At 37.9% G+C, this 21,899-nt stretch overlaps 1 protein-coding gene across 19 annotated transcripts in view; it reads left to right on the plus strand.

The window, feature by feature from the left end:
- Window positions 1–21,899, plus strand: part of PIEZO2 (piezo type mechanosensitive ion channel component 2) — a 432,356-nt gene that overhangs the window by 358,961 nt on the left and 51,496 nt on the right. For all 19 annotated transcript variants that reach the window (XM_084508371.1, XM_084508373.1, XM_084508372.1 and 16 more), the window contains 10 exons: window positions 913–1,073; window positions 2,009–2,185; window positions 2,367–2,492; window positions 4,201–4,401; window positions 6,270–6,474; window positions 6,628–6,729; window positions 7,185–7,350; window positions 16,856–17,099; window positions 18,284–18,380; window positions 20,271–20,430. In XM_084508371.1, the coding sequence (XP_084364497.1) occupies window positions 913–1,073; window positions 2,009–2,185; window positions 2,367–2,492; window positions 4,201–4,401; window positions 6,270–6,474; window positions 6,628–6,729; window positions 7,185–7,350; window positions 16,856–17,099; window positions 18,284–18,380; window positions 20,271–20,430 (1,639 nt within the window). The remainder of the gene's footprint in view (window positions 1–912; window positions 1,074–2,008; window positions 2,186–2,366; window positions 2,493–4,200; window positions 4,402–6,269; window positions 6,475–6,627; window positions 6,730–7,184; window positions 7,351–16,855; window positions 17,100–18,283; window positions 18,381–20,270; window positions 20,431–21,899) is intronic.

The following is a 21,899-nucleotide window of genomic DNA, read 5'->3' on the forward strand; positions in this document are numbered from 1 at the left end:
TGTAGGAGACTGATGGAACAGTTTTCTAGCCAGTCCATAAGCAAAGAGAACACTGTTCAGTATATGTATTACTACATATTCATATGTAATAGACATTTCTTGTTTCCACATGTTTGGTCATCGGGGTATTATTTGGGAGGATGGCTTTTGTAGTAAAACATTGTCTGTGAAGGGATACATTCACCCAGTTTCAGGATCTCAACTTGCTAGAGCTCCCTTTTCAACTGAGAGAAATATTCAACTAGACTGCAATTTACCTTACCTGTTTTAGATATCTATCTTGGGATGCCACAAATCACACACTGGGAAGGTGTGCTTTCTCAAGGCAGTTTAGTTGACTGACATACAGCAGCTATAATATAGTTGTCTAAAGCCATGTGACAAGAACACTTGCCATAGTGTGCCTGAATTTCTCCCAGGCTGGCTGAAAAGCTTTCTGAATAATATTCTGTGCTTTCTGAAAACAGGCTGTGTCTGTATCTTCCAAATGTTAGATAAAATCCTATTCTTTCTGACCTGGACAAGGGCCAGGTCTGGAGAGTCCTAGAGCTAGTCACTTTGTGGTAATCCCTAAGCTTATGTCCAAAGACACTGGCAGAAAATGGGGCCCAAGCAGGGCTTTGCTACAGAGAAATAAAAGCAGAATTGGCAAGGGAAGCCACCACCAGCACTTGGTAGTGGGGAAGGCTTTCAGTGAATGTGGGTCAGAAGGGAAAACACCATAGCTGAATGGACCTCAACCATGTTTTATCTTAGCTAACAAATGAACCATACCTTTTACCTCCTTCATGTCTTACTCTAAGGCCTAGAAGAGCAGAAGTAGAAAGCTCGTTGTTCCCTGATGAAGCATTCCTTTTCATAAAGACCTTCTGTTTTTCTCCTCCCAATGGTTCTGCTTGGACATCTCTGCAGACCTAAGGAACAAGTGGCATCTGGTGATTGATCGCCTTACAGTGCTGTTTTTGAAATTCCTGGAGTATTTTCATAAGATGCAAGTCTTTGTGTGGTGGCTTTTGGAGTTGCACATCATCAAAATTGTCTCCTCTTACATCATCTGGGTCACAGTGAAAGAGGCAAGTAAACGCTTGCTGTCAAAATCTTAACCTTGGTGGAGGCTTGGGAGCTGCACAGTGGTACACCTGGTTGTAGGGAGATACCTTCCTTATGTCAGACCTCACTAAAGCTGTGGCATTCAGCTGGGCTTGTCAGCTGCTGGGGACCTGCCTTGAAATTGTCTCTCACAATGATATTGTTCCCGCTCAGATATTCTTATTCCTTCCCCTTTTTTTCCTAAATATTAAGGTTCAGTTAGTCTAGTAATCTGGACTCATGAGAAACATCTCCTTCCCTACACACTAGTAGTGTAAGGATGGAGAGTGTAGAAGAGGACTAGGAAGAAACACATAGGAAAATTACTTAAACTGGACCTGAAGAAACAGGAATATGGAACTGCATTTTTAAAAAAGGTGAGGACCACCATTAGCTGTGCCTTTGCTGTGGGCAGTGTAAGTTCTCCACCTGACATAGCCATTCCTTGAACAGTGTTGTAGGACCAGAGTCCTTAAACAGCAAAATAAAAATCCCTTTTCTCACAACTATGAGCAAAAAAGAGCTCAAGAAGATGAAAGCAAGTTCCACATACGCATGACTCTGTATCATCTTTTCTTTGTTTCATGTGTACTTAAGCAACAGAATCAACATTTGATTTCTTGTATTTGGCATCTGTTGTTTCTAGGGTGGATATGCAGTGTTGAGGGTCTAAGAGTATTCACACTATGTAGGAGATAACATTCTTGCGAAAATATTAAGTTTTCCATTCCTCACTTACCACTTTGTGTGTGCTATTGTGAATAGTGCTGTACATGTATTTTTTAAGTATTTTTCTGTTTTTCTGTGTCCCTTTGTTTTGAGTGATTTTTATTTTTTAATTATTATGGAACAGGTCAAACTTTCTCAGTTCTCTTGTTACTACATGTAATTTCTCTCCATCCTGTTTTTGTGTTTTCAGGTGTCTCTGTTTAACTTTGTGTTTTTAATTGCCTGGGCTCTTGCTTTGCCATATGCTCAGTTTCGCCCACTGGCATCAAGTATCTGCACTGTTTGGACATGTGTGATTATTGTCTGCAAAATGTTGTACCAGCTCACATCTATTGATCCCAGCACTTTTTCCAGTAACTGTACATTGGTGAGTATAGATGTACATTAAAAGGGTTTGGCTGCTGCTTTCGTAAATGAAGAGCAAAAAGAAGCATACTAAGTATTGAAAATTACAATTCACCTGATGTATTATTGTCAATTATCATTCCAACCCCAAGCAGCCTTAAATAATTATTGTTTTTATATAAATCATTGCATTTTCTTTTTAGCCTGGAGAGAATGAAACAAAGGTTGATATAGAAGAACTCAAAACCTCAATCCTCTACAGTGGTCCAGTTGATCCTGCAGAGTGGGTTGGATTGAGGAAGTCTTATCCCCTGCTTGTGTACTTAAGGGTAACTTCTTTAACTATCTGTATTGAAATATTTTCTTATTTGTGATGAATTCAGTAATGTCTTTGAAATATATAGCACACAAAAAATAATGGAAGCTGTTTAAAATAGGGAAGTACAGAAGTACAGAGGGAAAGAAACAGCAGAAGGCCATATCTGTTACGTAGGTCATTTCCAGATGGGGTTCAGTACCAATTAAGACAATCTGCATGCAGAAGGATCACTTTCTGACTCTACTGTCTGTTAACAACACTCTAAGAAATGTGGTATTTAAGAGCTCTAAGTAATGAAAAGGTATATGGCTTTCAGGTATCACAGGACTGATGGGTCTACTTGGAGTAATTGCCTTGCATGACAGTATATGCTATACATGTAAGCAGTTAATTTTTATAAGTGCTTATTCCTTAGTCTCAGTTTAGAAAATGAAATAAGCTAAGTTAATAATTCATTCAGACACTAGTAAATTGATATCTTTTGTTTTTCTTCTTGTTTTCGATTGATGCCTGTGAACAATATTGTATTATTCCTATCTTGATTAAAAAACCCTACTTACAATAAATTTATCAATTCCCAGGGAAAACCTTGCACACTTCTATGTAATTTAAGGAATCTCCAAATTTTGTATACACAAAATTTAAAGCAGTCAGAAATCTATTAACTAATTAATAGCAGTCTTTGATCTAACAGCTGATTTATTCCTCTTTTTTTTTTTTTTTTTTTTCCCTGAGAGTTTGCCTCTCTGTACTTTGTTTGTGCAGTCAATTTGTTAGGTGCCTCTGCCTTCACCAAATGTGCCACTGCCTCTCACTCCCTTAGACATGCATCTCTGTCAGTTAAGAATATATGTGGGGAGGTGCAATGGCTGACGTGAGTTCTGCATGGAGGGTGAAGTTGCCAAGTGGCAACTCTCCCAACAGCAGTGAGCAGCCCAGGGACAACAAACAGAAATAACTTATTGTAAAAATAAATAAACTAATTAAAAACATTACTGTCCCAAATATTTCTTGTGAATAGAAATCCAGAGATTGCCTCTTCATCTTCATTTGTGGTTTCCTTGAGGAACTTTCTTCAGGTTTTAACCAACTTTTGGAGTTGGTTAATATTTCTCTTTAATTGAGCTGAAAACAGGTCTCCCTCCTGAGAGAGAAAACTCATCTCAGAGAAGCTAATGACTTTATTTCAGTCAGGCTGGCACTGGGACAGAAAGAGCCTTGCCTGAATGAAGACTGACAGATAGACTTATCATTGTTCATTTGAAAGAGTATCCAGGGTATATTTGCAGTACTGAAGGTCCTTGTGGTTTTAGGAAGTTAGTACTTGCCAGCTGAACCCCTGCAGCTGACTTTGTAGATGGTTGTATCCTCTATCTCCTCCAAAGCAAGCATGATATCTTAAGGGAAGCCATGAAACGTGAGAGGGAAAATAGTTGGGTCAATGCATTTTCAATTCCTTTCTACAACTAGTGTTCATTACAGTATTCTTAAAGAAATGTCTTATCTTCCAAATCTCAGTACAAAGTCCAGTAAGTGGTAGGAACCTCACTTTATTTCAATGTTAGTAGCTAAGAATAAGTTCCACTACATCCTGGAGTGTGGGAGCTCTCAAAGTTAATATCCATTTTAGCATTCATTGGTTGATGTTTATCAGAAAGTTTTATAGCTTTTTGTGGTTTTGTTTTTATTTAGTATTCTTCTGATTGTATCTCCTGTAGAACAACTTACTGATGCTGGCTATTCTGGCTTTTGAAGTTACAATTTACCGTCATCAAGAGTACTACAGATGTCGAAATAACCTTACTGTACCTGTGACTAAAACCATTTTCCACGATATTACAAGAGCACATCTGGATGATGGACTGGTAAACTGTGTCAAGTATTTCATAAACTACTTCTTCTACAAGTTTGGTTTGGAGGTAAATTGTAATATATTAATTTTCTTTAGACTGTTATTCCAAACGTTTTGGTTGTGTTATTTTTGGATACTAGCTTGAATTATGTTTGACAGTAGGATGCTTCTTAGTAATAACTTATGTCACATCAACAGTTACTCTCTGCTAGTAGTGGTTTTCAGTTTGATTTTATTTTTATGTCGTATTTGTTTTCTCTTTCTACTTGTTTTTCATTGACCTAGCCTTGACTGGTCATGTCTTAACTCACGAAAAGGTATGACAGGTGGGGCAAGGGACAGAAATGAAGAATACCCTCATATGAATGAACACACAGGGAACCAGGAACTGCAGGAACAGAAGGAAGAAGGAGCTGGCAGGCCATTGTCTACATTTAATAATTTCTGGACTTCTTTTACCTCTGGCTGCACAAACACATCCTTCTTTTTTATGCTTGTTGCTATAACTGCTAAAAGTCTACAGGAGCAAGAGCTCCAGCAAAGGTTATTGCCATTTTATGCAACATGTTTAAGACAAATTTCTTTCTCCAAATATCTTTACAGTAGACAAGAAATGCACAAAATGTAAGGAGAGGCAGGTACAAATTTAGTGAAGTGATTTTTTCTGAAGATCCATGACAAATCCTAAATATCTGGTTGTCGTCTTATTTTGTAGAAGATCTGCTTGTCTGCTTTGCCAGCAGCAATAGCCCAGATGGGGCTTAAGTTCAACTAATGTATTCCTTATATCTGGCACCAAAATCCCAGAACTGAAACTACCTTGAAGGCAAACTGTGCTGAACAGGCACCTCAAAAACAAAAAAATAAAAAAGAATTGCTCTAATTCAGTTTTCCCAGCTCCTCTGCTTGTCTATAGACACACAAAATGTACTGTCAAAATTGTTTGTAGAACAAATAAACTGTTGTTTGGTTTTTTTGTTGTTGTTTGTTTTGTTTTGTTTTTCAAAATGTTTAATGGCTATCTACAAAAAGTAACTGCTAAACTAATGCACCCCAAATCTAGTTAGAAGGATGTTCTTGACCTATGCATTAAAGACTACTGCCCTTTGGTCTTGATAAACAGAATAAACTGCTTATGGCCAGCCTGAGAGTTAAGAATGAAAGAAAGTTAAAATTAATCAGCAAGTTGTTTCCTTCAGGAAATAAATTTGACCTCATCTTAATCTGAGGAAAGAGGAGATCAAAATAGTGAAGTACATTGGATAAGTGATTCAATATGAATTATTCACCATGTTTGAAAACATGCTTCGTGGCACTGAGTGAAGGATGTACTTTAAGTGGAGCCAGAGAACAGAAATGGTCTGGGATAAAGAGCCTTAAAAGGAATGGAGAACTAAAGTTGCCTTACAGCAATTGACTGGATTTGTCTATAGCCAACAGAAGTTATATTGTCTAAATCCCTTTTCTTTTCGTCTGGTTCCCACATGAGGATACACTTTAGTTGTTGTTATTCTTAATGGTTCCTTTTCTTTCTCACATCTGTAAGTGCTATCAAAATATATGGCTGTGTAATATGTGCTTTGCTTGGCAACAATTAAACATTTCACTTATAGGCTACTGTGAGAATGCTCTTTGCATTTCATATCTCTAGATATCACACAATGGAAACCCACTTTAGTGCTGTATTCTTGTAGCTGACACTCATAGAAGAGTATTGAAAATCTGGGCAGTTGGGGTGTGGTGGGATAAGTTGTTGGTGGACAGATACAAACTCTTTTAGCATGTTGGTTGGCAAAGGATACCTGCAGTCAGCCCCAGCATGTGTCCAAGCATTCTGTCAAAATCCCCAGAATAGTTTATCTGCTAAATTGAATTGCTAAATTGATTAGCCATCAGGTTGCAAATGTTCCTTATTTTTCTTTTCTTCCTTCACAGACCTGTTTTCTTCTATCGGTTAATGTAATTGGTCAACGAATGGATTTTTATGCAATGATTCATGCCTTCTGGTTGATTGCTGTATTGTATCGACGTAGAAGAAAAGCCATTGCAGAAATCTGGCCAAAGTATTGCTGTTTTCTGGCATGCATCATTACATTCCAGTACTTCCTTTGTATTGGCATTCCACCTGCTCCTTGTAAAGGTAAGTACGCTTACCTTTTATGGACAATTACTGTTGCTTGCTTTTACAGAAAAGTGCTGGGAAATTGATAAGTATTCACAACTATTCAGAAGAAAAGGGTGAAGTAATTGTTGTAAAGTACTGATTGCATTTCTACATGCTTCTGTCATATAGACTATCCATGGAGAAGTGGTAATGCCAACTTCAACTCAAACATCATAAAGTGGTTATACTTTCCAGACTTCATTGTGAGACCAAACCCTGTCTTCCTTGTCTGTAAGTATTTTAGCACATAGCTGAGAAGTGTTTACGTGTCTTTTGCTTAAAACATCTGCACAGTGTAATTTGAAGCCAGGCTTTTATTTACTCTCCAGCAGCAAGCTGACATATTCTGTGGGAAATTGAATACGAAGTGTGGCTTTGTGTGTAGCAGAAAAATTCAACAAATTAGTTATTTCTTCATCTGTTTTTCAATATCCTATTTTTAATAAAGAAGTATCAAAAAGTTCTAATTTCTTTTTTCAGTAAAAATCATAGAAGATGACAGGTAAAAAATCAAATACATTAATAAATGTCAAATCACTGTTAAATGCATTGAAAATCAGTCTTGGATAATCAAAGCATGGGAAAACTACATTATAGCATGGTAATTATATTATAGCATATCACCACCACTCCCTACACCTCAGTTAATGACGGAATTTTTCCTTGCAACCACTGCTTTCTCCTAGATGATTTCATGTTGCTGCTGTGTGCATCTTTACAAAGGCAAACGTTTGAGGATGAAAATAAAGCTGCTGTACGAATCATGGCTGGAGACAATGTGGAAATTTGTATGAATCTTGAGGCAGCATCTTTCAGCCAGCATAATCCTGTTCCTGACTTCATTTACTGCCGGTAAAAACTGAATCTTAAACACTTGGAAAATACAATGCTTCATTTTTGTGAAGTTCTCTAGTGTGAAAGTAACTCTCACAGCTACCAATTTTACTTGAAATTTATACACATATGTGTTCCCAACTCATAACATGCCTTTTACTGCTTTATGAGACGTAAGACAGCTTCTGAGTAATCAGCTTCTGCTTTAGAAAAAGGCAGGTGGAAACAGTCTCAAGAGCCTTCCTAACACTGCTGATTGGTCTAAGTGCTCCCCAAAGAGATGTTCAGTGATAAATTTGCCTGAAAGCGCATATTCCCTCCATGAATGCCCTGTGAGACAGTGTTTGTGGTCGATTTCAGCACTCCTGTGGCTTCCCCAAAAAACACATACATATTAGCAAGAACCAATTGTTGTCTGAACTTGCCCATGTATGTGCTTAATTACACTAAGTCATCACTCATGTCTTGCGGAGATGTCTACGAGCAAAATGATACACTAAAATAGGAAAATGTCCTTTGTGCTATTTCATCTAAGTAGTAAAAAAAATTAAAAGTGACTTTAAAAAGGCAAGTGGCTTGACTTTCTGTTCCTCAGCATTGTATGTAATGTTATTTAAAAAGGTGAATAATATGAAGGGAGTGTGGGGGGGTGAAGAGCCTGAGAGAGTCTCTTATCCCCAGGCTTCAAACAGTGGAGGCATTCCGATGTGATCACTTCACAGATTAGCTCAGCGCTTCTGAGTTGTGCTGGGCATAATATTAATTGAAGGTCTCTCTGACAGGTTGATGCAGTGTTACAGGAATAAATGGGAGGAATAAGATCTGTTAGCTACTGCTTTGTTTAGACTAGGTGTTTGTTTTGAAATGTATGTTAACAGATGTGTGAGTGTGAAAGGAATAACAAAATTTGAAATAATGTCTAGTGAAGTCTCCCTTACGCTTATAAATTTGTATTTCTGTTACCAGAGAAGTGCTATCACCAAAATCCCTTCTCAAGATCTTAAGATGATACTGCTGTTTCTCTTAGAAATGATGGCCAAATGTGTTTTGAAATAACTTTAAAGAGGAGACAATGGAAGTACTTTCAGTTGACTCAACTTATCCAGAGATTTATAGTCACTTCTGGGTGTAGGGTAAAAAGTTCTCCCTCTTGAGTATTTCCAGCCTCCACAGTGGACCCCATGCTCTAGACCCACTAACATAAACGGAGTGAGAGAAGTCATAACCTCTTTTCAAAATACGCCATCAAGTGGGGATGTTTTCCAAGAGACATCTGCCAAATAGAGCTTGGTCATAAGATCTCTTCAAAATACTCCATCAAGATGGGATGCTTTCCAAGAGACATCTGCCAAATAGGGTTTGCTCAAGAGGAATGAGTAGGGGGATTGGCTGAGTTATTCTTATTGCCACTGTGGTGGTGTCCACAAAACAAAAGCTATTTCAGCAGTTGCATCAGACACTCTGATATGCTTGGTCTCCTTGGTCCCTTGGTCACTGGCAAAGACCCTTGCTGATAATGTGATTTCTCAAAGAAAGAAGAGATAGATCTTTTTTTCCCATCTTAATCTAGGAAAAAAAAAAAAAGTTGTGAAAAAAAGAATCATTATCAGTGACACCATATCTGGAGGCTATCTTCAGAAGGGAAAGGGGGTCAAGAAAATGACTGTTTTTTAAACAGTGTAGTTTGGCATCTTTTCAAAGTTCCCTGGCATCTGATAGGTATTTCTAGTCATCTGTAGAAGATATTCCCAAATGGCCAAGCATGAAAAGTTTGAAGCACAAAGGATGTTCTTTGAAGATTTTGGATGGGAATCAGAGTTAGATTTATAATGGAAGGCAAAGTCCAAGGTGAATTGGCCTGCTGCCTCTCCACAATCCTTTAGGTTAAGTTCTGTCTTTTGATTCATTTGCATGGCATGCCTCAGCTTGAAGCCATTGGTGGCTTTATATGTATTGAAACACACTAATTAGCATGTGTTGAGAAAATAGACTGTGTATACATGATACACATATGTATTATGCAGCCATTTAATTGGGAATTTGCACCTTGTGTCTAGAAGTGATATTGTTGGTGGAAAATAACCAAATCAACAACAACAACAACAAAGAATTCATAGTGGTGAGCTGTACAGATAACCCATGATCACTCTATGCTTGTTTCAGATAAATACAGAAATCTGTGTGACTGTTTCCTGTGATAGCTTTATGTTGTGTGAATAGAATGAAAAGAACAAGGTGGGGAAAGAAACAGAACAGGGACATTTTTGTTGAAAATTCCATCAAATGAATAGAGAACACATTTCAGGAACAGAGGAAATTCCTGTTTATGATATCCTTTTTGTAGATGCCGGGGTAGGTATGCTATAAAGTTTTTTCTTCTGAATTTGAAGTGTAAGCTTCCTGGAACTGTAATGGGAACATACTTGTAGAATGTGTAGACAGGTATAAACAGACCTTCCTTTAGTATGATCTGCATAATAGATCTTCTCTGCCTGATGGGATCTTTCCTTTAGTGTCCCATTCAATGCCTTCATTACAATGCGGATTTTTCCCAGGCTTTAAATGGTGTTATTTTCAAGTGATCGCACTGTCCAATGCCTAATTTGCCTCAAAGAAGTGACAGAGAATGGCTGGACAGTCTCTTAAGATGACTTTGAATCTTTTATTAGAGATTATAAATCTTTTAAAAGAAGGACTCTCAAGCTCTGGAGAATGGACTGAAGATATACCTCAGAAGAAGATGCATGTATCTGGCCTATATTCAAGACAATTTGGAACTAAAAGGGCTTTATCTAAAAATGTTTCTTTCACGTTGATGGAGACATTTCAGAATGATCTAAATATTTTTTATCAGGGACAGCAACCTTGTTTTAAAGCTTATCCAAGCATGTTAAATGAAAAATGGCATTCATCCAAAAGTCAGTCAGAAAGATCCAGACAGATAAGTGAAGACAACCTGGTTATGAATAAGTTACAAAGCATCAGAAACATAGTGCTTAGTATTCATGTGTTTTCTGAGAAGCCCAATGTGTATTTACTGCTAAGGAAAAGAAGTGGCACTTGAAGACTGAAGCACTCTTCTGATGTGTCTGATTCCTTGAGAAGGTGCCAGTTTGTTCTAATAGACATGGCTAAAAAGCTTCTAACTGCAATATAAACAGTGGCAGGAAAAAATAATGTTTCCAAATGCTTAATTTTCTTCTTTCCGGAGAAATACTTGAGCTCAAAAATGATAAATACAGTCTAAGGAAGAGATTTCCTGAAATTTTCTTGTTTTTCCACCCCCAGATTTCTCAGGGGATATGTGCATAAACCCAAGGGAGAGCAAAACTGAAAGGCTTTGAAACAGAAATAAAAACGAATAATAGAAGTAGGAGCTTTTAAAATGAAACAGAATTTGAAGTGACTTCATGGAGGATAATCCTTTCCCACAGTCTCTAATGCCAGAAAATCCTCATTTCAGTTCTCAAGCAGTTTTCCAATGTTCTCCTAGACATTGACAGGAAAATAATTTGGGATTGCAATCTACTTTTTGCCTCCTGAGAGCAGAAAGAATATTAACAGTCAGTCATTGAACAGTCCCTCCTGGGAACCATCATCAGGTGAGTCAGAGAAATTCTCTCAAAGGCAGCTGTAATACCTTTTTTGGAACTACAGTTCTAACCCAGGTTAGTGAAAAAGGATCTGCAAAACATCATTTTAGGCTTCCCATCATATTTGTATAAAGCAAATAAACATTTCATTGCTAATAAAATGGCCTTAAATAACACAGCTTTGGATTTGTGGATTTTTAAAGAAAATAGAATCATGAAGGAAGGACTTCATTGATAAGAGAATGGGAGTAAGAAAATAACAGTCCTAAGTCTTACAGGATCTATCCACAACACTAAATCCAAAAAAGTCCATTAAAATAATAGAGCTAATTTTCAGAAGTTTTGATGTAGCTATTGGAAAAGGGAAAATCAGTGAACCTGACTTCTGGAGATTGAAATGGAGCTACAGAGAAAGGCTGTGGGAATAGCTGCTTGGTGATAAATTAGCAGTGTTGAGATCAGAAGGGGAAACACTGTGATGTAGGATCCAGGTGCAAAGAATGTAAGGAATAGGAGATAAGGAAGAGGGGAGAGAGAGAAGAAATTGGAAGAACAGAGGTAAAGAGACAGCTAACTATGGAAGAACAGAGGTAAAGAGACAGCTAACTATGTAAACACATAGGAGTAACATGCCTGAAGGAGAGGGAGAGGCTAGTCATCAGAAGAGGGCTGTGGGAAGAGCCCTGGGATTATATAGAGGTAGTGATCCACACTCAAAGCAAAACAGGTAGCTGTTAAGGGACCACAATGAAATGACCCAACAAGAGCTCCTCCAGAATGAAGAAACATTGACCTATGTCAATGTAACAGGACAGTATTGTCTCATCAGTGTGTAAACAGAAAAGTGCGTTCTTTCCCTAAACTTCAAAGTCCTGACTTGAGGGCAACCTGGTCTAATGGGTGGCATCACTGCCTGTGGCAGAGGGGTTGGAACTAGATGATCTTTGAGGTCCCTTCCAGCCCAGGCCATTCTATGATTCTGTGATTATACAATTCTGTGATTCTATGATTATCAGCTGCAGCATCAGTTGGGGGGGGGCCTGCAGGCAAAGGTAGTGATCCACTACTACACTGGACTGGCCACAGCCAAACACATTATTGAGCCTGCTGGGAACACAACTGGGAACACAACTACACCTAGTTCCTACTGCTGGGAACACAACTACACCTAGAGCAATCTTTTTTTGCAACAGGCTGGATTGCATTACAGTTAACAAGTAATTCCTGTGGAAATAAAATACTGAAGTGATCATAAGACTAATAAAGCTTTAGTAAATAAAAGCAGATAATTTGGTACAGACAGCCATCTTTTAAAAAAGTTTTGGTGGATGACAAAAAAGTTGGTACAGACAGCCAAAAAAAAGTTGGTACAGACAGCCAACTTTTAAAAAAGTTTTGGTGGATGGATAGAATGAACTTCGGATTTTCTCTTCCTTGTTTTTGAACAAGATCATAGAATCATAGAATGCCTTGGGGTGGAAGGGACCTTGAAGATCACTTAGTTCCAACTCCCCTGCCATGGGTGGGCATATCTCCCACTTGATCAGGTTGCCCAGGGCCTTGTCTAACCTGATCTTTAACACCTCCAAGGATGGGGCATCCACAACCTCTCTGGGCAACCTATTGTAGTGCCTCACCACTCCAGAGTAAAGAATTTCCTCCTAACCTCTAATCTAAATCTCCCCTCTTTTAGTTTAAAACCTTCTCCTTTGTCCTCTTGTTATCTGATCTAGCAAAGAGTTGTTCTCCATCTTTTTTATAAGACCACTTAAAGTACTGAAAAGCTGCAATGAGGTTGCCCCAGAGCCTTCTCTTCTTCAGGCTGAACAGTCCCAGCTCTCTCATCCTTTCTTCATAGGAGAGGTGCTTCAGCCCCTTTATCATCCTTGTGGCCCTCTGGACGCCGTCTAACAGCCCTACATCCATCTTGTGCTGGGGGCTCCAGACCTGGACACAGGACTCAAGATGAGGCCTCATGAGGTCAGAGCAGAGGGGCACAATCACTTTCCTTGCCCTGTTGGCCACTCTTCTGTTGATGCAGATGAGGATGCAGTTGGCCTTCTGGCACACTGCTGGCTCATGTTGTGCTTTTCATCCACCAGAACCCCCAAGTCCTTCTCTGCAGAGCTGGTCTCGGTGAGTTCTTCTCTCAGTCTCTGCTCATGTCTGGGATTGCCGCAACCCAGGTGCAGCACCTGGCACTTGGACTTGTTGAACCTCATTAGGTTCATGTGGGCCCACTTCTCCAGCCAATCCAGGTCCCTTTGGATGGAATCCATTCCATCTGTTGTATCAACTGCACCCCTCAGCTTGGTGTCATCTACAAACGTGCTGAGGGTGCACTTGATCCCACTGTCAGTGTCATTTATAAAGACATTAAATAGCACCGGTCCCAGGACAAACTCCTGAGGGACACCACTCGTCACCAAGCCTCCACTTGGACATAAAGCCATCAATCACCACTCTCTGGGTGTGACCTTCACATCCACTGAATGGTCCACCCATCAAAACCATATCTCCCCTGTTTGGAGACCAGGACGTCATGTGGGACTGTGCCAAAGGCCTTAGAGAAGTCCAGGTAGATGACATCAGTTGGTCTTCCTTTGTTAACTGATGCAGTCACTAGAGTGACAGAGTCATCTAGAATATAAGTGAATTCTGCTAATGACACTGTTGGCCAATTAGTATTTCTCATATTTTGTTTGTCTTTCAAGATTCTTCTGCATATTTTCTAATTCAGAAGTTATTGTGCTATCAAAAGCCATGCTCTGATGTTCTTGGTACTCTGGTATAGTGGCTAATCTCCCCCTGAAGTGTAAATGTATTCCTGGCTTCCATCTGCACACTCCTGCTTTTACTGTTGTTTCACCCTTGAATTCATCACACCAGCAATGAGTTGTTTCATAGGCTGTATAGTCATTAATTAGTCCTTCCTTCTGTCTCCCACAAAATGAGTTTAAATACACTTGCTTCTTTAAATAAATTTAAAGAGCTAGAGCCAAAGACAGCAGTACACAGCTGAGGGGATGAAGGGGAGTGGGACTGTTCCCTTAGGATTCAGCTGTCTCACAGATTTTCTAGGTGTGTTCAAATGCCACATCCTGAGGGTGGCCTCTCCTCTATGACACTGGAAGTGTATTTAAAAACTGCTTAGAAAATGAGGTTTGGAAGATTTACACAGCATTAAAGTAATGATCTTTGCGGTCTACGGCGAATGCGTAAAATTACAGTATATGCTATCCAAGATTAAAAATTTTCTGATGTGAAAAAGTTTAAAAAAAAAAAAAAAGTTAAGGCTCCTGACTGACTCTGTGTTTGTGCAGGGTCTTCTTAGCTGTTGGGGTAATCTTGTACTTCAGTCTCTCACTGTTGCATTATAATCTCCAGAGCAAGGAACTGAAACTCTTCATTTCCTAACTTTCTGATTTTGGAAGATTTGCATCTAAGAATGCATCATACAGCTTGAGAGGCAATATGCTGAGAACCGCCTCCCATCTCCAAAACATATCTTTATTACTTCTCTTCTGCCCCCCATACCCAAAACATATCTTTATTCCTTCTCTTAAAGCATTTGATCTACCTATGTTATTGTAAATATTTAAGGAAAATTAAAACGATGTTTGGAAAATGACTCCGCACTATAACAGAAAAATACAGGCATCTGGGGGTATTACAATAGAAAGAAATATAATTTGGGGAATATTTTCATGTATGTGAGATTATTCAGGTACATGAGTTCAGGTATTTGAGGTTCTGCCCACTGCTCTCTGTGCAGCATCAGTTGGCATTGTTCTTGGGCCAGCACAGATGTATCTGAGATAGTCAGTTATGTCCATAATGTAGGTATACCCTGAATGACTTTTTCAAACACCATTTTTGTAAGAAGACAACCTGAACGTGGAATCTTTCATGTGGTTGGTCTTGCTTGTAATTGTGTATTGCTTAAAATGAGAAAGATTTACATCTCTAAGAAATACATCATACAATTGTATTGTTTCCTGCCTTGTGAGAATCTTTCCTTTTCATCCTGTTTTGTTTTGGTGTACTGATGTCTAACGCTATTACGTTTAATGTATATTTTGAAAACGAGAAGAGCAGTTGTATTTAGTATTTTAGATGACTGCTAAGAATGTAATGGACTATCAACATTATAGTGAAAAAACAAACAAACAAAAAAAAAACACTAAATTATTGCATTCCTTTTTATATTCTCTCTAATTTCTGTATGTTTTAATCTGAGAGTGGTATTCACTGTTGCACTGTGATTCAACCAAATGACGTGTGAATGTTGGAATATTTGGATCCAGACAAATTCATGTTGTCTTTTCAGAATCAGAATTCATATTTGTTGAAGAGCATTAAAATATTCTTGCATATTTGATCAATTCAGTTTTGTCTGGGACATTTTTCAACAGATGTTGATGTACTTCTTTGGTAGCAAAGGAGAAGATTTCTGAAATACTGCAATTGTTAAAATGGTTTCAGGAAGGTGATTTCTTCCTAGCCATCCATCACATAAGTATTATTAACGAAACACCAAATATTAAGATTCTGTTGTTGTTGTTGTTGTTGTTTTTTCCTAGAGAAAAACAGTGAGAGCACCATTTTGAGTGAATTTTGAGTTCCTGAAGATCTGTTCAACTGTTATCTTCTGTGTCTTTATTTTCCTAGTGTGTATAGATTATTTGATAATGTTTTATCACCCCAAACCCAGCAGCATTTCTGAAGCCATGAAATTTTTAGCCTTCACAGGCATTAGTTGATAAATTTCTTTAACGTTTGTGGGAAATAAACACAGAGGAGCTTTCTCATTACCTTTCATTAAATGCCTCTCCAGTTAGCTTCGGCAAGCTAAATGTATAATACATACATATAAATGTAGGACTATAAATACACACACCCAGAAACTTCTGAGCCTGAGAACATCAAGCAGCATGGGCCTTTTTATGTGGCTTCATCCACTGCATTTAGCTCATTTACTCCTTACATGGTTTGGCTTAGGTATATGTGTACTCCCATCGTGCTGTCTCCCTGCCTGGTTTCCTGACAAATCCAGTTTCACAGCCTTGGTGAACAGACCCTGAAAACATAGTACATCTGGAATCAAAACACTAAATGGGTGGAAAACAAGAATTTGTTGGGTTTGCAGTGTTTAACTATATGTAGTATTTGATATTGCCTTTGGCAGATATTCTTATTTGAAAGCTCACTGAGTCAATATTAAGTCAAGATTTTGATGAATCTGAAAAAAAATACTAAATTGTTTCTCACTCTTTCCCATTGTGGGCCAGGCTGATTTCAGATAGTTCCGTCTTGCAGCTTCCTGGCAAACATCTCAGTAAATTCTAGCACATTTATATTCTGTAGGAGCTTTTTTACTCCTCAAAACTTTTTCAGTTGATCTCCACTGGAGAAAGGTATTTTTAGCAGCTGTCTTTGAAAGGTAGGCTTTAACCAGGCTGAATTCCCTAGAATTTATAAATACAGAACTGTTTGCAGTGAAGTACTGTAGCTGGCTTTTGAAGATAGATTTGCTTTAGTACTACCCACACTTCTTAAAGGATTATTTTAGATAGCTTTTAAATTGCAGAAGTGGCATTGACAGGTAATATCACTCTATCATTAAGTTTGGTGAGAATATATTTTTCCCCCTTTTATGATACAAGGCTTGATCCTGTGTGGTGCAAGGTGCCCTGACTGGGTGCATGCAGCAAGGTGCTTATGCACATGAATGAGCTAGAATTGAGTATATGAGCCAGCCAGATCCACTGACCTTGGCATTAATCCTATGCATATGCCCAAATGCTGACGTGGGGTGCGAATGCTCTGCTGTCTGTTTGTAGCTACAAGTAGCGACCAGTCGCATAAATAGTGGAAAGTTATCATTGTCCTCAAGAAATGGTAATTTTTTCTCCTTCTTTTACTTCCAGGTCCTACTTAGACATGTATAAGGTGATAATATTTAGTTACCTCTTCTGGTTTGTGCTTACTATAATCTTCATAACGGGAACCACAAGGATCAGCATATTCTGTATGGGCTACTTAGTAGCCTGCTTTTATTTCCTTCTCTTTGGTGGAGATTTGCTGCTGAAACCCATCAGGAGTATTCTGCGTTACTGGGACTGGCTGATTGCGTACAATGTTTTTGTGATCACCATGAAGAACATCCTCTCAGTAAGTAGCTGCTGCATTTCTGCTGCCCTGAGCACTTTTGTGGCTTCATTGGAATTATGCATAGTGCACTGAATGGTCATTAGAAATCCTTTTCAGGACCACAGCCTTTTGCTAGTGCAAAGCAGGCTCCATTTTAAAGCAGAAACTGCAAGTGCATATCCAGAGAATGCTAATGCATATACATTATAGGAAAATGTGCATACTTGTTTCAGTCTGGCTCTGAGAAAGCTCACAAGCTATTTTCAAAGGATCAGATTCTGAATACTTTGTCTTTTTAAGTTGTTCCTTAGAAGTCTGTGAAAGTTTCGGTGGGGTGAGAAATGAGTTAAAAGTGCAAGATCAGTTACACCATCAATAAATAGTGCACATTCAATTAAACCTTTTATTTTAAACTAGAATTTTCAAGCCTAGTACTAGATGTAGTTGTGTGACTACAAAATTACAAGCTGCATTCTGTTTTCCTTTAGAACTATTGTGAGCTTCAGGGGAAAACAGACACATTTTATAATAGAATGTTAAACACTTCTGTGAAGTATTAAAGGTTTTCTTACATTAATTAACCATTTAGAACAGATTCTTGCAGTGGCACTAATAGGTGATTGAGACAAGGCAGTACTTAAAACTTTATGAAAGATAAATTTAGATTTATTCCTGGCAATTGCCTTTTAGCTTTGAACATTTAAGTGCTGGACTGAAAAGAGCAGACATTTTTCTTTTTACATTTATATAAGTCACTGTACTGAAATAAAATTGATTTATGGGTGGTTTGAATTTGCAAACGTTCTAAATGCTCACATATGTGCTTCATTTTATGCTTGGGAATTCAGTGGGGCCATGTGTATGTTAAGTTAAGCTTGTCCGTGTATGTTTGCAAGTTTAACTCAGTGATTTATAAAAGTTGCTTAGCCGTCACACTGCATCACATGCCAGACATATCACTTTCTCTGCAAAAACACAAGCAAAACCTATATACCTGCTATCTCCTGGATAATCAAAAGAACTAATTCTTGCTATGTGATATGTGTTACTGCTAAAGACACTTACATCTAATCTGTTTTACTAATGGGATGCAATTCAGCCAATGACAGTAATAATATTCTCAAGTAATTTAAGGAGATGCAATACTTTTCTTATCTTTATTTCTTCTACGTCTTGTTATATGAAACTGTTCTTTTACTTTACAGATAGGAGCCTGTGGCTACATTGAGTCATTAGTTAAGAATAGTTGCTGGTTGATTCAGGCATTTAGCTTGGCTTGTACAGTTAAAGGCTACCGTATCCGTAAGTATAGCCTGTTTTTCTTTGTAATTTCCTAAAGCTTAAGGAACACCTTCAAAATCTCCTACCATATTTAAAATGTGCCCTCTCTTGACATAATACATAATACCTTGTGCAAATATCTTACATGAGTTCAGTTAATAGAGTTTGGTCATATATGGACTAGCAAGACAAGGTATTGAAAATATTTCCTAGAAAAAAGGGAGATACACAGAGAACTATTAACACCCCCACTCACATACACACAAACTGTGTTTGCTGTAAATGTACAATATGGTGACATGGGAGCTTAACACAGTTTCATGGTATCTGCAGTTCATGTGATAATTGGGTTTATGGTTTTGCCATACAAATTGAGGTCAGTTACTAGCTCACCACCACTGCACAGAGACGGCACCTTTTCTTAGCTGTAAAGTCCCACTCCTTGCTGTGCAGCAGGTCTTGTGTTCAGCTCCTCAAAACCACTTCAACTCACTGAAATTGCAGGAGGCTAATCCAGCGTAAAAGTTGTAATTTTTTTGCAGGCACAATGACCTCAGGTAATTTTTTATGATTATTCTCAAGTTGGTAGTGATAACAGGGTTGGAGTGGGTAGCATGAGTCAATGGAGGCAACAGAAGGGAGGGAGGGAGGAAGGACGTATGGGGAGTGAGACCCTTTACCTCTCAGTGGGCTATAAATTTGGCTCCACTTTGTCCTGGCACCCTGTGCTGACAATTTAAAAATACTTTTTTTTTTTTTTTTTTTGGTGGAATTTAAAACAGAACTACTGTTTGATTTCATTGAAGCTGCAGCAGAGTTCTGAATTCCTATTTCAAAAATCCTCACGTCTGATCCTAATAGATAAGTGGACAATAGAGGTAAAGGAAATACCAAGAATCAAATTCACAAGTTAAATGGTGCCCAGTGGTTCTTGTATTATCCAAAACTTTTGGAGCAGGATCAGAAACTTAGACATGGCTTTCTGATTCCCCAGGGGATGGGCATAGCACGCTTAGAAACAGTTGGAGCTCAAACTTCCAGGTCTGGTATGCTGGCTTGCTTAACAGTAAAGCCAGCTTTGAGTCGGAGTTTCTCCCTTGAGTCCTCTCCATTCTGTAGGGCAGTGTAGACCATTTAGTTTATAGTCTAGCTCCACAAAACCCAGTTTTAATTTTTGAGTATTCCCAAAAGAACTGTCTTTAGAGAATAAAGAAAGAAAGAAAGAAAGGAAGAAATAGCCAACGCCAAAATTTATATGCAGGAGGAATGGGATTTCCTCTCTGTCTTTTTCCTCCTATCCCAAAGGAAGCAGTTTTGTGGTTTCAAGTATTTTTTTTCTCTTCTGCAATGGAAACACCAAGGATTCCTGTGAACTGAGATGTGGAGAGGGAAAAGAAAAATATTAGGTGGTAGTAGTCAATTAAAAAATTATTTTGACAAAAATAACACACTTCCTTTTCATGTTGATATTGTTCTTAGTAGAAAAAAGAGACAGTCATTTTGAGATTAAAAAAAAAATAATAATAAATTTCATTCTAAAATGTGCTGAAATCAAATATTTCAAGTTAACCAAAAATACTTCTTTCCTTAAACTTTATTTTTTTTTTTTTTTTTTTTACCAAGAGCTTATTAGAACAGGGTGAATTTGCTTGAAAATTCTTCAGTTATGATGAATTCTCAGTTTTCATAGGATATCAAATTGTTGGAAGCTTTCCAATTAGCTGTACAAGAAAATATACTTCAGATGGAAGTATATGTCAGTTTTCTTAAGAAAAATGAAATTAAAGTTCCTCAATTCAAGTCAATTTAAAGGCTTTATTTAAAGTCATTTTAAAGGCATTATTTAAGTGATTAAGCATTGCAAAAAATACTTATTTCAGTAGTTCTTATGCTGATGGTTTCTTCTTCCAGCAACCAGCAATGTAGATTGTAAACTGCCTAGTGGAGAAGCAGGAATCATCTGGGACAGTATATGTTTTGCTTTCCTGCTGTTGCAAAGAAGAGTCTTCATGAGTTACTACTTCCTTCACGTGGTTGCAGATATAAAAGCTTCTCAGATCCTAGCATCAAGGTAACATAAAGTTAAAAAAAAATAAATTAAACAGATTATTAGTACTCCCATTACTACTGTACTTGTTTGTTTATGATATGTATTACCAATAAAGTCCTGTTAAATAACATTAATTTAAACAATCCATGCTAAATTAATAATTGCAAATCCAACTCTGACACAGCACACACAAGAAAACAAATTAACGGAGAATCCGATAGAAATTAAACCTACCAAACACCATCTGCTGCTCCCATAGCCTTCATTAAAAGCTGGGAAAGTTGATGTGTGTTGCAGCAGTCTCTCAGCATCAGTATGTATGAGAGCAAATGCCAGAGTTTCTAAGCCTTGGAAAAAAAAAAATATTTTGAGATCAGAGTATGACACAACGTACTTTGAAAACTGCATCTCCAAAAAATGTCACATCAGGAAAAATACAGAAAAATTATGACATCTGGTTCATGAAGACTCCAAGTGTCAATCACTGAACTCCAACCTGGTGTAGCAAGAATTGTTACTCTGAGCCTGTTAGACTTTTCTGCAAGCATCCACTCACAGCTATCACAAGAACAACCATTCTTTGTTTGTTTGTTTAATAAAAAGGCAGGTCTGGAATGAAATTACTACTGATTCCAGTAAGATTTCTAAGGAATTACTTTGTTTACAATTGGATTAAAAGTATTATGGCAATAACACTTTTTTTGGCACTACCCCCCAGAAAAAAAAAAAAAATATATGCACATCAATTTCCATCCATGTTTGAGGGCAAATTTGACTTGCATGTCCTTAAAAGCTGTCTTTTTTTATCTTCCTCTTATTCCCTCTCGAGTGATTCATTTAAAAAAGAGACATGTTGAAATACCCATACTGACCAAAATTCATTGCTGTGAACAGAGCTACCTAAAGATCTATGCCTTAGTCCTATGTTGCCTCTCTCAGATTTTTGCTTTGGGATGAATTTCAGTGCTAATGCCAAAGACTATGGGATACTGCCATTTTGTAGCTTTTTGTGTGTGTGTTGTGTGTGATGTCGAGTTGGACTCAATGATCCTTGTGGGTCCAACTCAGATATTCTATGATTCTATGATTTTATGTTCTCAGTGAATATAACACAAAGCGAAGTCATGAGTGTCAAAATGCCTCCTAAATTGGAAAGTTTCTTCCAGAAGGAAAGAGCAGACTAATTTAAATGACAGTGCACTGGGTTGAAAGAAACATGTTTGGTTTCTACTTTGAACTTTGTGTCTTTTGGTGTCGCACTGAACATACCCAGCTTTCAGTTCTCCAGAAGCAAAAGTGGAGACATACTGGCCTATGTCAGAAGCTTTGTAAAGATAAATGTATTAATGACCAGGAAGTACTGAGACATTACAGGAAGGAGGGTCATATAAACACAGAGATGTTATTAATTTTTTTAGCTGACTGCATGCCTTGCTAAAATCCAAGCTGAGAATTTATTTGGACTATGGAGAAGGTCATATTTGGATTCA

Source organism: Aythya ferina (genome assembly GCF_964211825.1).
Source record: "Aythya ferina genome assembly, chromosome: 2".
In the NCBI taxonomy this organism is placed as follows: Eukaryota; Metazoa; Chordata; class Aves; order Anseriformes; family Anatidae; genus Aythya; species Aythya ferina.